The 15,731-nt window shown below is 39.8% G+C and overlaps 1 protein-coding gene across 2 annotated transcripts in view; it reads right to left on the minus strand.

Moving 5' to 3' along the window:
• mpzl1l (myelin protein zero-like 1 like) overlaps positions 1-15,025 on the minus strand; it is a 31,787-nt gene extending 16,762 nt beyond the window's left edge. For both annotated transcript variants that reach the window (XM_079247081.1, XM_079247080.1), the window contains exons 1-3: positions 14,899-15,025; positions 4,426-4,607; positions 2,265-2,475 (exon numbers count right to left, since the gene is read on the minus strand). In XM_079247081.1, coding sequence (XP_079103207.1) covers positions 2,265-2,475; positions 4,426-4,607; positions 14,899-14,971 — 466 coding nt within the window. In that variant the 5' untranslated portion in view covers positions 14,972-15,025. The remainder of the gene's footprint in view (positions 1-2,264; positions 2,476-4,425; positions 4,608-14,898) is intronic.
• Between the last annotated feature and the right edge of the window lie 706 nt (positions 15,026-15,731).

Raw genomic sequence — 15,731 nt, forward strand, 5'->3', positions numbered from 1 at the left:
AAAGTGAAGACTATTCGGAAGTGCCTAAAACTGCAATTCCCCCTTCATCCACTAGGGGCGCAAAACAGAACAAATCCCCATAAACTTCCATGTTAAAAAGACCAATTTCACAGCAGAAATAAACATGTTTACAGCCTGGTTCAACATCCATTTTCAGTCTAATAGTAATATTAGACTAATATTAATAAATAATAATAATAATAAAATTATTATTATTTAGTCTAATAATAATCTAATAATAATAAATAGTCTAATAATAACAGTCTAATAATAATAAAAGGTTTACCTTCATGACAACTGTGGGGGGAGTGATTTTTTTTTTTTTTAACTCGCCCGTTTAAAAATAATTTAATCTCTAAGTTCGGCATATTTAGGGGCGTGTCCTTTTGATTGACAGCTTCCCGCTTCAAGTAAGAAGAACGTAGAACAACCACGGTTTTTAGCTGGTTAACAACGTGACTTAGCTTTAGCCTGCTTACCTCCGTTAGCTGGTTAGCTCCTGTTATCTCTGGGTTAGCTCGGTTAGCTCTTAGCTACAGGCAGCTCAGAGTTCGCTAGATGTCAATCATCCACCATGACGCTCACAGCCCCCCTCTCAGCTCCACCTCTTTGCCCATATTTGTATTTTCTGGGCGAGACAACACACATGTCTCTGCCAAGATGGCGATGGTAGGAACCGAGCTTCAATTCAGCTCTTCAGAAACCTACGGGTGACGTCACGGAGTCTCTGCCCATCTCTTTATATACAGTCTATGGACTAAACACAGGCCAGTTTGGCAGAAAACACAGAGGTTATGAGACTCCAGAACCAGTACCAGGACTATGTCTGTATGAAAGCACTAACAGATATAGAGTTAAGGGAGCCATCGTCCACATCTAGAATTTAGCCAGGTATATAACCACGGTCAAAAATTCTGCCTCTCCAGGAGACGCAGAAGACGGCTTTAGCCCACAAACTCCAGGGGAACATTTCCACAGTGGATCCTAGTGGAAAGTTCACAGATGCAGTCGAGTAGCACATGTTTATGCATTCATATAACATAAAACTTTGTGTTTTATGTTTTAGTAAGTTTTATATGTTTTTTAACATGTAAAAAAACAAACTTAAAATCATGAATCAGGATTTGGTTTGAAAAACATGATATTTTGTTTTGGGCCACCTCCAGCAGGCCTGCAGGGAGTAATGCAGACGCTGCATGAGTCAACATAAAAGGAAAATAAATGCATTTAAACTGATTTGACTGCGACAGACGTGTTATATTTTGGCTGTAATGCTTCCTAGAAGCAACTCCCACCTGTGAGGAGGTATAACCACTGACAAACCAAAAGAGAACAAGCCATCACATGCACATGGTCGCCTCATGTAACTGCAAACAACAACGACACACCTGTTGGATTTCGCTGCTGGAACAACATTACGTCAGACACTGCTCCACAAATAGAGTTATGTAACTAAAATGTTGATGTTCTCACTGTTTGGCACAGACTTCATAAAATAAAAGCTGTGCAAGTTGTTAACACAGAGTGATCACACATTTTAGAGGGAATCACACACGCGTGTTGCAGGGTAATGACACGGTGTTCAGTCTGAACATGTGAATCAGAAATGAGAAATCCCTGCTTAATAACCGAAGATTTGCATCTATAATGCCGTTAAAAGGATCGTTTCCCTGTGAGAGGAGACACAAAATCTTTGAAAGGATATTTGCTATAAGTTTAACTTTTTTTTCTCAACATGAACTTTTAATTTTAGTTTGAATAAACTTTTTAGTTTCAATCTGCTGACGTGAACAGATTCAGTCATTCATACCAGACAGCCAGTTTTTCATGTTTCCTTCATGTAGCAGGGATGGAGAGATCCACACGTGTGTTAATATTTGACCTTCATATGTGATTAAACATTTTTTATCATGTCATATCACACAGAAGTTGTGTGAAATGCACTGAAAAGTTATTATTCCATTTTGGTCCATAACAATAAACCAAAACAATATATTACAGATAATTCAATACAATAACAAATAATTACTATAAATTAAATAATCTTTGGATGTTATTTTATTTTAAATTATAAAGTAAAATATCTATAGTATAGTAGTAGTATAGTACATATAGTTCCAAAGAAGACGTTTTCAGACTGTCCAATCAGCATCTGAGTGGATGATAAGACTTTCTAAGTGTGTGATTTAACAGCATGAGTTATGTTTTCTCTGTTTAACACACTCCCCTCAACTCAAAAGAGATAAAAAATCAGAGAAACTCACCTTTGAGGACAACCCTGAGCTCCGTTCGGGCCTGCGTGCCCTTCACGTCAGGGGGGTTCTTCACGTCGCAGAAGAAGGTACCGTTGTCGCTGAACTGAGTCGGACTCAGCTGTATGGACACGTCCCTCCTGTTGATGTCGCCAATGAACTGCACCCTGTCTTTAAACTCGTCTTGGCCCGGAAATCCTTTCCCATTGGAAAAATAGTAAATCTGGGAAAAGAAGCAAATTCAGACCAAACTGGATCAGAGCCGAAAGTAAAAGTCACTCTGCAAGTCTTCAACGGGAAAACACATCAGATGCAGCAGTTAAAATAACGTTAGAAACAACAAGAAATATTTAATTTAAAAACAAATAAAACTAGAAGTCCAGGAATGAGTTTAAGACTTTACTGATGACATTATAGTCTCATCAGGAGACCAGATGTTGTAGGAAGCACATGCAGGCATGTGAAGGCAACTCACACCACAGAACCTCATTCTGGATTAAATGGAGCAGTTTCTACAGAAGTTGGGTCAAACTAACCTGATCTAAACATTTAAATGTGAAAATGCTCCCTGTTGGACAGGTGGGGATTAAAGCAGCTTGCTGGATGAGAGGGACGTCCAAATAAAAGATGTAAAATGAAAGCCCGACTGACACACCACACGCCGACTGCTTACATCTGCTCTGCAAAGTAAAGACCCTGCGGTTATGTCATTAGATCTGCAGTTTGCAGCAGAACGCGGCCCCCGCCCAGCCTGACTGGGATGTAAACAAAAAGACAGTGTGGATTGTAAAAAAATTAAATAAATAAAATGATCCAGTTTTCTCCACAAGCGAGCAGAATCCAACAGCGGCCTCTGCGTTCAAGCATTTGTTCAATTTTTTAGGGAAATGTCACGAGAGTTCTGCTGTTGTAGAAACGCCCCCTGTCCCCTCCTTAAGGTGCTTTAGTGTTGCTATGTGATGTTTATCTATGATACTCACAGTAGGGCTGCTCGATTAGGATAAAAATTATAATCATGATTATTTTGACTGAAATTGAGATCTTATTTAACACAATTATCCAGTATTTTAAAACAACGCTGCGCGTCGTGGTGTTCTAGACTCGCGTCGTGCATTATAACCGTCTAATGCACGGTTCCGAGTTGTTTAATCCGCTTTTATCGCTTATATAGGAACTATTTTATGTTGGCCTGGATGTACGTTTTATGCCAAACAACCGCTGTCAGGCTGCAGCGCGTTTCTCTCATTCACCTGTTAAAGGACAGCTGATCTGAACCAGCTGGTTAACACGTTGCTATGGTAATGGAGGGATATGACAGTGTTTAACTGGCCGAACTACGTTTAGGAAAATAATGCAGCCAGTTCTCCCTGACAATGGTATAAACTATGTTTAGGTGAACTTCCACAACCTACTGCAGTTATTCTACATCGACCTGCAGCCGGAGCCAACTGAGACTGGCCGCCTGGGAGTGCTTTAGGACGGGAGAGGCTCCCGCTGCTCCTTCCTTACAGTAACTGCAGAACAATATGTGCCTTCAAGTCAGTCGCCAAAACACCAGAAAAGTCTCTAATAACTCCAGTAAAAGTTGCTAGATTTGTCGCTTTTAACACAAAAAGTCACCAGATTTAGCGAGAAAGTCTCCAAGTTGGCAACAGTGTCTGAATGAAAGCAAAGCGGCTGTGGGAGGAGTTTACAGCACAGCGCTGCAACGCCAGAGACGCTCGATTAGCAGCTGAAGACAGCAGGAGAGGAAACTGCAGAGAGAAAAATAATCACACCCTTTTATTTTTATGATCGTTGAAAACCCAGATTGTAATTGAGATTAAAATGCGATTAATCGCCCGGCCCTAACTCACAGACCATATGAATTTTACTGGACCCAAAACTGAATTTCCCTGCTGCGAGAGTTCGACCCAAGTGTAAAGGAAAACTTTATCGACAGTTTGTGACACTAATAATGGACATTAGCTTTGAAAGGTGAAAGCAGGAGTTAAATAAAACCAACTTGTGTGAAACGTTGAGACGAATAAAAGCATCTGAAGCCGAGCCTGACGTCAGAGCAATCCCAGAAAGGCCCGAATCCTTGTGTCAGCACGGATAAATACAATTGCAGGAAAACATCCTGAAAGGCTGGGAAACCTTCCTGCAGCGGATGCGGCCAGCAGGGACTCACCACGTAGGGAGCTTTGGAGAACTGGTTGTCAGGCTGACTGGACTGGAAGCTCCAGGTCACTGAGGTGCCGCTGCTGACGACTTCATTGGACTTGAAGGTGCATCGAAGGACTCCTGTGGTGCCGTTCTGTACGATCACTTCAGAGGCGGCGTGGATGTCGATCGCAGACACCTGGGTGGCTCCTGGAGATTACAGAGGGAAATTCCTGGTGTAAGCAAATGCATCACAAATGCAGCAAAACAATAAGAGTATATTAGCAGGGGATGCAGACGGAAATGAGGTCTGCACTGAAAAAACAACCGGGGGGGCAGCGCCGTAAGACAATGAAATCAGATGCAGGAAGTTGTTCATTTAACCCTTAAAACTCAGCTAGATCCCTCAGAGCCCCCAAGCGCCATCCTTCATGGAGCTTCGATGACAAATTCATCATTTTCACCAATTAAAAGTAAAAAAATCTTTTTCACTAGCATCAGTGCCATCTTCAATTTTCCATTACATCATCAGTAATTACACATTGTCACATTCACACTTGCTGTATGTAATAACTAGGGCTGTCACGATGTGCTTTCGTCCCGGTTCCATTCCGATTTTTTCGATTGAATCTAATTTGCCATTCTCACGATTCTTTAATAGTGCTGATTTTTTGTAGGCCACAAACAAACAAAAAAAATGTATAAAGTTTTTTTGTTCGTAATTTTTCTTAATTTCAGTTAGGACTGGGCGATACGACCGTCTGAAGTTTATTATGAGCTTTTGCCTCCACTTTTGCAGCTTTTGCTGCTATTACTCTTTGACACTATTCTTTATTCTGATTCTTGACAGGTGATAAAATGAGTTAGATGTGTCGGAGTCCGTTGTTGGGACTGTGAGCTAGTCTGTTGTCGGTTCCACGTTGGTCTTTTTATATCCAAACTGCATCCATGCAACAGAAATTTCCCTCTTTTAAGAACAATCACATCAGTTTGGGTTGGCTGGTCATCTTTTAGTGAATTATCCTGCTCTGAAACACGTCTGCTACCGTCTTCCTCCATGTTTGTTTATATATTGCAGCGTGCCGTAAAGCACATCTTCATGTAAAATACTGCAGTAAAGCAGCTTATCATGGCGTAAACGATAGTGCCTTACATGAAACTATAGAAAATGTCTGCCGTCCAAAGGATTTATATTGCCATATCGCCCAGGCTTAACTTCAATTAGGAAAAAATAACATAGTAGCCAGACCATCATTCTGCTGCTGTAATGTCGAAGAAGACGAGTACAAAGATCAATAAAATCATTAAAAAAGACAAAAATTTTATGATGGATTATTTTTATATATTAGAACAAAATAGATTTTTTTTATATATGTTAGAAAAATTAGATTTTTTAAGCAAATCTACGTAATTCTCCACGTGATTACCCACCCCTAGTAAGAACAGCACGACTCTATTCTTTTAGGTGATCTATGGAGCTTTTCCAGACATTTCTATCCTGTCCAGGTCTACAATCCAGACGCAAGATGTAGTGCTTATTTAGAGACTCTATAGGGGAAAACCACAATGATCAATGATAATACTTTGACTTATAACGTGTTTACTATCACTACTACAATGTTAAAAAAAAACCTCTATTTACATCTGAAAACTTATGAAGACACTTCTTGTCACACTTTCCACCAATCAGAGAGCTTAAACTGAAGGCAATGTCCAATGAGGAGCAGCCAAAGATCAACAAGTGATCAGAAAAATAATGATCCTCTATGGCTGGAATAAAGCCAAGGAGATGTTTCTGAAGCAGCTGAGGCTGAGGTGGTTTTGTGAGGATAGCAGGTAAATAGCAGCAGGAATAAGTGTGTAAATATATAAATAGTTTGTGTTGTGTGTTTGTTTCAGACGTGAGAGAATGATGTACAGATGAGAAAAGTCTTGGTCACTGTTGATCTGTGTGTTATTTTGTTTTCTTGTTCTTAATCTTAGCATCATAATCTGACATGTGAGGCTGAAAACATCATGTCTGCATGCTGACTGGGATTAAAAGCTTCAGTTTCTAAAGGGAGTTTTACCTTAAAAACAAGAGGCGAATCAAACATCAAAACCTTAATTTAACCAGAAACAACATGTCTTCTTCCAGGGTTGAGTCAACACAGCATCAAAATACCAGTAAATTAAAAGTAAATATTGTTACTGGACTTTTAATCAACATGTTTTCCTCATAAAACTGAACCATTGCAAAATAAATGTCATAATTTAGGACAAAGGCACGTCTGTAACAACAGCAAGCAGAGACGTCCAAAGACTGTTGAAACTTTACACCCCAGAGGTTGCAAAGCTTCCACATAATGTTCATCTCTGTGCAACAGCTTTGAGTCATGCACCTCATTTTTTATTTATTTTTTCTTCCAATGAACCAAACTTTTGTTCTTTTTTTATCTAAAGATGTCTTGAGTAACAACCCTCCAGCCCAGTTCCTAAACTTAACCATTCTCAGATGAATATTTGGTTTTTTTTCCTCCGTTTCATTTGTTTGTTCTGCCTCCCAACACTGACAAATTATTTCCAGCAGCCCGTCACAAACTGGCGTAAAGGTTCTCATTCATGTTGTTGCATCTATGTAAAATTTACCAAAGCCTACATGATCCAACAGGCATAACAGCCATGTTCATAGCGTTGTAGGGGTGGGTGGGGTGGACAAAAAGACCTTAAGGGACATAATAAAGGAGAATCAAAAACAGACAGAAAATAAACTGTGCTTCCTACATATTTTTGGCCCAAACTATGCCAAATTTCGAGATTAAATGACATCTAAACAGATAAGTTATCATAAAAAATCTCCTTGTGCCCACATTCAGTTGTCATGAAGGTAAACCTGACCTATTAAACCTAAAATGATTTTTGTACCAGACTGTAAACATGTTTATTTCTGCTGTGAAGTTTTTTTTGGAGCCCCTAGTGGATGAGGAAGGAACTACAAGTTGTGGCACTTCCGCGTAGGCTTCATTTTTAACCGCCGGAGGTTGTTGCTTGAAAGAACAGCCGATTAGAAACACTTTATGTTGCTTACGAGACATTCCAAGCTTCCAGAGAAGCCGGATCACCACCAGACTCCAGCTTTTTTCTACAGTCTGACTCCAAAACATTCGCGACTTCAGACGAAAAACCAGCTTTCAGGAACAGAGAATGGAGAACACAGACGCAGGGAGATAAGGCAACTTTTCCAATCATAGAAGATCCGGTAGACTAAAGTGTCAGGCGGTCATACAGTAGAGCATCCAAAACATCGTTGGAACCAAGCAGAAACAGAAGTGCAAATAAAAGCAGCACCGCAGATTAGCAGGACAGGCTGCTGTCGGTACCGACAAAGCCAGACACAAGCGCCGTCATACGGAGGGGATATTCCGACAATGAATGCTGAACACAAACCTCACCTGTTGTTGCTTCTCACTCTTGCTAACACATTTCCTGTAAATATCACGAATAACTAAAAAAGCACTCTGGGAACGCAAACCTCCGCCAAGGCTTTAAAAAGTTCCTGGATCCAAACAGCGATCCAGATCACCACCAAAATTAAATCAGTTCTTCCTTTTCCCATTTCCAACAATTTTTGAAAATTTAATGAAAATCCATCCATAATATTTTGGGTTATCTTGAGCACAAACAAACAAACAAGTAAACAAACAGATACACGCTAGGCCTCTTTGGCGGAGGTAACTACAAAACCCCTCTGAGAGCGCAAACCCCCACCAAGGGCCACAGTCCTGCCCAAATTGTAATTATTTCTTATCTTTCTATGATAAAAATTCCAAAAGCCCACTATTTTTTCACATTCTGGATCATATTATCTGGAATGATTCCTTCACCTGATCAGTCTTCCATATATTTCACCACATGTTGGAAGCTTGTCCTATGTGCTCAACCATTTTCGTTGGGAGTTACGTGCACAAATGTTGAAAATGGCGCTATCACACGATGTTAAAAAATCCTTTAAAAAATTCCTGGATCCAAATGGTGATAAATCAGTTCTACCTTTTCACATTTCAAACTCCTGAAAATTTTGTGAAAATCCATCTACTATTTTTTTAGTTCTCTTGAACACAAACAGATAAACACCAATAAAAACCTAACTTCCTGTGGAGGTAAATATAAACATAACATGAAATATATGTTGGATAGCAGAGATACTTGAATTAATGGACAGTGGATGGATTTATGAAGAAGTCACAGAGTGAGAAAAAGATATTCAAATGAGGAAAACAGAGTTTTCAGTGAATTAAATTAAACAATCCATTTGAAACAACCTGAACTGTGATCAAATCGAATAATAAGGCACCTGAGATGGCACATCCCTGATTAAAGCTATATGCCAAGAATAATGAACACAAACTGCAGGTTGTCCTCCTACGTTTTTGTCCCATTTTCTTTCACTATGATTCAAGGAAGTCATCGCGTTGCTACAATAAGTATGGTTACATGATGTTTTTTAATTCAGAATGAATAATTCGGAATTAAAAATAATTCAGAATTAATGTATTCTCCTACGAGTTTACATGAAAATAATAATTCCTAATGAAGGTTTACATGAAACTCATCCTCACTTAATTCCTCTTTAGAGCGGTGGATTGGGAAGGGTTCTGAGTGGACGTGACGTATGACGTATACCGGAAATAAACAAAGTCGCTCCCTGTTTCTCATCTTTTCAGTCGTAACTTGTAAAAACTACATAAAGAGAACCAGTTTCACCGCTATTTTTATTATAAATGTGAAGTAGCAGCTCAACACCAGCATACTACTTCACTTTTTGCAGCAACTGAGGAGGAGAAGAAAGACAGACCACCGAACACGGGAGGCAGAACAACGCGCGTCATCGGGACAGGACAAGGTAACGAGCATGCTCAGAACGACCCGAATTAACTTAGAGCAGAATGAAGGTTTACATGACAGAGGAATTAAATAGATCGGAATTAAAATGCGAATAAACCAGCCGCTTACATCAAGTTTAATTCTGAACAGAAATTTGTATTAGGATTCAGGTGTTTACATGTTTTGTTTTTTTTTTTATTAGTTTAAAGCGGAACTAACTAACTTTTATTCGGAAATTAAAACTCCCATGTAAACGCACAGATAGTCTCACCAGAATGTAGCTCAGTCTCTGTCCAGCGAACACTCCACCTATCACTAAAGGCTTTGGTCGATATGGAAACCCAACAAAGTTGAGGACAAACCAAACCAAACCAAACCTTCCTGAACCTGCTGATAAACTTATCTATGCCCACAACGCTGAGCTGTAAAGCTGTGAGAAGCGACAGTAAAATATGTTACACAGATGATGTCGATGTGGGCTGCATGGATTCTGAACCCATGAACAAGTTTATAAAACGGTACAGATCCACTGTGATGATGAAGTCTGAGGTCACAGCTGCTCTGAGAAGATGTCACGTCTGTCCTCAGAGTGGCACAGTTCCATCGTCCAGTGACCCGGCTAAACACAAGGAAGTTTTGTTTCCCGTGTCCGTGTCACCACAACTTCAGCCAGCACGACAACAATAAATGGTTCATGGATCCGGGACGGTGTCTGCAGCGGGACGTGAATCACCGAGGAGTCGAGCCAAGTCGTCGTCTAGAGCCCAACCGTACCACATCCTGAGACGAGGACCACACACGCTTCGAGTCAGCCTCAGAAAACTCTAACCTGATCTGTACTTGCTGCTTATCTCATCCCCAACATGCTTCACAGAGTTAAAACTGCTGCTGTTGTTTCAATTCATCAATCTTTTTACATAGTTTATCGATATATAATATAGTGGCTGAACTTAATCGGACGCCAAACTGGATGACTAATATGTTTTATCCCATGGGAAGCTGGAGTGACATAGTTTTTTTCTTTATTTGTAGTTAATGTGTAAATAAACATGATTACAAAACAGTAAATGCAGCCATTAACGTAACTCAGCAGAAGAAGTCAATGAGTGTTTGCTGGATTAGTTACTTGTTGTAAAAATACATTTTATTTTGCAAATTCTCCCTCTTTTTTCATGTAAGGAAAACACGTGGGTAAGCAGCAGAACTGAGTTTGTGCGTTGCACCAGTGATCCAGATCTCTGCTGATGGCAAACAGCTGATTCTGTTCCTGACTTCACCGTCAGACGTGTTCACAGCAACACGTTATGCTCAGCGTTCAGACTCTGTCTACAGCAGGTGGGCGGTAGGCTCGGAGAAGATGAGGCAGATGCTGCACCGAGGGGTAGCGGCTTCTGGGGGAGGTGGTGTGATGGTGAAACAAGGCTGGTCACCGCTGGAGGAAATCTGAATGCAGAGAGATGCGAAGATAAAATCCAGCAACCAGCGGTGATCCCATGTCTACACAGTCCGAGACTGAACTCTGTCCTCCAGGCTGTCAACATCGGTCCCAAGACAGCAGGTTTATCAGATACGGAAGCGTTGAGCTGTCATCCTAATTTTAAAAAAAGTTTGGACATTTTCACTTTATAAAGTGATAAAGTTTATTGTAAAAACGTGAAACATATCACGTATCTGAAAGGTGAACTTGGTCATTTTCAACTTTAGATGAGGACATTTTGTGCATGGTGGACAGTAGATCACAAATGGCTCATTTACAGGACTTGATAGAGATTTTCTTCATACCTGGGTTGAGAGATGGCGAAACTTTGCTGTTTTGGAACACTTTGGATGACACTGTAATACGTTTGCGTACTTAAAGGACAGTTTTAAAAGGCATGGGTTTAAGCAGCACAAGAATCACCATGAATAAAAACTACATCATCTTAGCTGCATACAAGTGCCATCCATCCATCCATCCTTCTAAAACTGCTTATCCGGGGTCGGGTCGCGGGGGCAGCAGCCTAAGCAGGGAAGCCCAGACTTCCATCTCCCCAGACACATTTGCCAACTCTGCGGGTGGATCCCGAGGCGTTCCCAGGCCAGCTGAGAGATATAATCCCTCCAGCGTTAAAGTGGTTTACAATAAAACTTATCACGTTATAACATGATAAGACCCCAACTTTTTTTTTTAATGAGGATGACAGCTCTACGCTTTCGTAATCAGAGACCACCTCCAGAGGATGGAGGACCTGCCTGCAGTCCTGACTTCAATCCCACCGAACACATGTGGGATCATCTTGTGCTGCTGTTTGTACCAGAGCGACCAACACAACCACACCAGCAGACTGGTGGCAGATGCTTGTTGAAGAATGGGACGCCATCCCACAGCAGTGGGACCAGACTGGTGACCAGCAAGAGGCTGTAATGGTTGTCTACGTCTTGTTTCTTCAGGCTTAGCAACATCCAATCCACAAAATGACATCAAACAAGCGTCTGCAGCAGAATCAGCTGTTTGGCTTTTCCCCCTTGGAAGCAACAAAGCGCTGCTCATCCAGCTTCAATGTCCTCATAAATGTGGCTCCATTTAACAGTTTCCAAGAGGATTAGATTTATTATCAAGCAGCATTATTCCAGCAAAGAAATAATACCCTGACACTCATTTCCAGATGTTTTCTGCAGAAATGCACATGTTGGTGGGGCTTGTATGATAGAAAGAAACTGAATGCAGATCTCGGGTGAAACAATGCCGACACTTGTAAATATTTCCCTTACTTGAATGTTAGTTATTTTGAGGCTGCTTGGTAGCTGTGGTTAGCACCATCGCCTCACAGCAAGAAGGTTCCTGGTTCAGAACTCAGCCAAAGATTTCCTGTGTCAACAACACGTCTCCTCCAGCTTCCTCTCACAGCCCGAAAACATGCATTTCAGGGTTGTTGGTGGCGCTAAATAAGCCTGCATGTTAACCTATACAGGTGTAGCAGCTGGTAAAAGCTTAAAACCCCTCTTCAACCTTGACCAAATTTAGTTTAAGCATTTATTCTTTCTGAGCAGCTTTGTGACGAAGGGATAAAGACACGAGAAGTGCTGTGCAATTCAAACTAGTCAGATCCAAGAGGGGAACGTGTGACTGTCCGCTCACCTTCGCGGCACATTAAGGAAGTTTTTTACAGCTATAAAACTCTTTACAAATAAAGTCCCATGCTTTCATATCCCTCCCATGTTTTCAAGTCGATGTAAGACAGGAACAGAGATAGTTTGGTCCAAGTTTTTCTAATGAACTGAGAAATTTAAACCTCTGGGGATAAAGCTCATCAAACGAGCAACTGTAACATCAGCAAAAAGTTGGAGACAGTTTCACAACATCAACAGAAGGAAGTGTTTGTCGTCCATTTCCCGTCGGTCAGATGATATCAGGATGAGATTTAAAGCAGAACACCATTAGACAACATCTCTTTAAATACATAATATTGAATTAGAGCATTTTAAAATGCCTGCATTATGTTTTTTTTTTATAAAACTATGGGATGCAGCTGGTTATAAATGTTTTTTATATGTGAATGGATTTGCTGTATTAACGTCATTTTTACTAAATTATACATAGATTTAACATTTTGTTAGAAGACGCGACAGCCTTTTCTGGTGTAAGACTAATTTAACTGACCAGATATAGATGCTTTTTCTGCTTATATTATACAACTATAGTATTAGCGTGTGTAGTTTGAGACGTACAAGTTTATACAAGACTAAAAATTAATACAAGTTTGTTTTAAGTTTGCAGGTATCTTTCTATTAAGCAACATTTTAAACCGGTATTTAGGTGTTTGAACACTTTTGGTCAAACATTTATGCAAAAACCTGTTTCAAATTCCCCTTTGGCTTCAAACATTTGATGCCACATGTGCAAAAACACTGAGTTTAATGTGTTGTTTTTTTTTTTTTTTTTTTTTACTGCAAAATGGAACAAAATAACAGGCCTGCAGTTGTGCTTGTACTTGTGCATTTGGATTATCTTCATATCTGATTGGAGCTTCGTTTTCTGCACTGATATTATACAACTATGGTATTAGCGCATGTAGTTTGAGACGTATAAGTTTATACAACATTAAAATTAATACAAGTTCGTTTTAAGTAAGCAGTAAGGAATTATATTTACACTATATTTCTATTAAGCAACATTTTAAACCAGTACTTAAGTGTTTGAACACTTTTTTTTTTTTATTAACATTTATGCAAAAACTTGTTCCAAACAAGTTGTTACATGTGCAAAAACATTGAGTTTAATGTGTGTTTTTTACTGCAAAAGGAACAAAATGACAAGCCTGCAGATGTGCATGTACTTGTGCATTTGGATTATCTTCATATCTGATTGGAGCTTCGTTTTCTGCAGATATTATACAACTATGGTATTAACGCGTGTAGTTTGAGACGTATAAGATTTTTTTTTTTTTTTTTTAAATGTATGATTTATTTATCATTTTTTCCACGTACAAATATGAAGCATTGAAAGACAATGACAGTATCAGAAGAAGTCATCGGGTGCACAGCTGCACATACTAAGTATTATCATACACATCTGATACATACACCAGGACAACAAAAGAGAAAGAAAGAAAAATACGTATAAGTTTATACAAGACTAAAATTAATACAAGTTTGTTTTACATTAACAGTTAAAAATTATATTTACATTATCTTTCTATTAAGCAACATTTTAAACCAGTACTTAAGTGTTTGAACACTTTTTTATTAAACATTTATGCAAAAACTTGTTCCAAACAAGTTGTTCCATGTGCGAAAACATTGAGTTTAATGTGTGTTTTTACTGCAAAACGGAACAAAATGACAAGCCTGCAGATGTGCATGTACTTGTGCATTTGGATTGTCTTCATATCTGATTGGAGCTTCGTTTTCTGGGTCAGAAAGAAGTTAGACAATCAGGAAATTAGATGTTATCTTAGGTTTCTGAAGCTTCACCCAGCTTGGAGCCTATGTTCCCCAACACTGCAGATGGAAGGAACATGCTTAAAAATACAGTAAATATGAGTGTTTATCCCTGGTTTTATACACAGTAAGTTAGTCACACTAACTGTGACACGTAGTGTCTATTTGATGTAAATTGTTTTATTATGTGAAGCACTTTTTATTGTTTTTTAAGCACAAAAAGTGCTATAGAAATAAAGTTTGATTTGATACAAAACAAAAGTGCCACCACTACATGTAAGGATACTGCCTCGGGCATATTTTCTGCGTTAAAACAAGAGATTTCACATCGGTAATTAACCAAAACAGCTGGTAAGTGTTTAATGGGATAAAAATGAACCCTAAAAACAGCTTAACTTGGCTTTTTGCTGGTTTGCACCAAAGCACGTCCAGGGCGGCAGCCGCTTTCTATACAAACCTCCATCTAGATGGATTTTACCTTCCACTATTTGTAACATTATGTCGAACCTGCTAACATCCCTGTGTGTTTTAAACACAAACTCCACCTGCGAGCAAAGGCTGAACAAAGGCTGATTAACCAGCAGGATTCAGGTTGGGGGTGTAAAACGTTGTGCTAACGCGGCTAGCAGGCTAACCTGATAACATCACATCTTCCATCATTTCATCAAACTCAATTAATTATTAACATTTAACTTAAATGTGTTGCTTAAATACTCACCTAATACGACAAATAGCGTAAACCCAGTTGATAGAATACGCCTGCAAACGGTGTTCGACCATTTGGGCTCCATTATGTTGTTGTAAACAGGAGTAGTGGTCCAATGGTTCGGCTGGTTCCGATGGCTTTTCCTCCACCGTCCGAGACTCTTCTTCACGGGGAGACACGACACACGCCCATCCGGAGCGTAAGCGTTGCCCCCTGCAGGACGGGCATGTAACTACACTCCACTGCACAGTGTTACATAAAACATTTATTCTATTCTATTCTATTCTATTCTATTCTATTCTATTCTATAGTAATTTAGCAGACGCTTTTATCCAAAGCGACTTACATATGAGTGAGAACAACACAAGCATGAAATCAAACAGTAGAGGACATCGTAGGAAGGTGCTAGTGGACTGTCCAGTTGGATGCAGGTCCTTCCATGAAATGCTACAGGCTCTTTTTTTGTTTTTTGTTTACTCCCTTCCCACCCCACAATATCACGTATGTTATAATACTAAGAATTAATACCATGAAGTTTGTTGCAAAGAACTGGGCTAAATTCTCCAACTTTCCAATAAATATAGCTATTCTAAGTATTGAAGTGCTCCTTGAAGAGCTGAGTCTTCAGCTTGCCCTTAAAAGTAGACAGGGACTCTGCAAAGCAGACGGAATTTAGGAGGTCATTCCACCATCATGGCACAACAGAGGAAAAGAGTCTGGTTAGTGATTTAGTCCCACGTAGTGGCGGTAACAAGAGGCGTCTTTCACTGGTGGAACGTAGCTGTCGAGAGGGAGTGTAGGTCTGGATTAGGGAGTGAAGGTAAACGGGAGTAGTTTGAGTTATT

Source organism: Telmatherina bonti, assembly GCF_933228915.1.
Source record: "Telmatherina bonti genome assembly, chromosome: 10".
Classification (NCBI taxonomy): Eukaryota; Metazoa; Chordata; class Actinopteri; order Atheriniformes; family Telmatherinidae; genus Telmatherina; species Telmatherina bonti.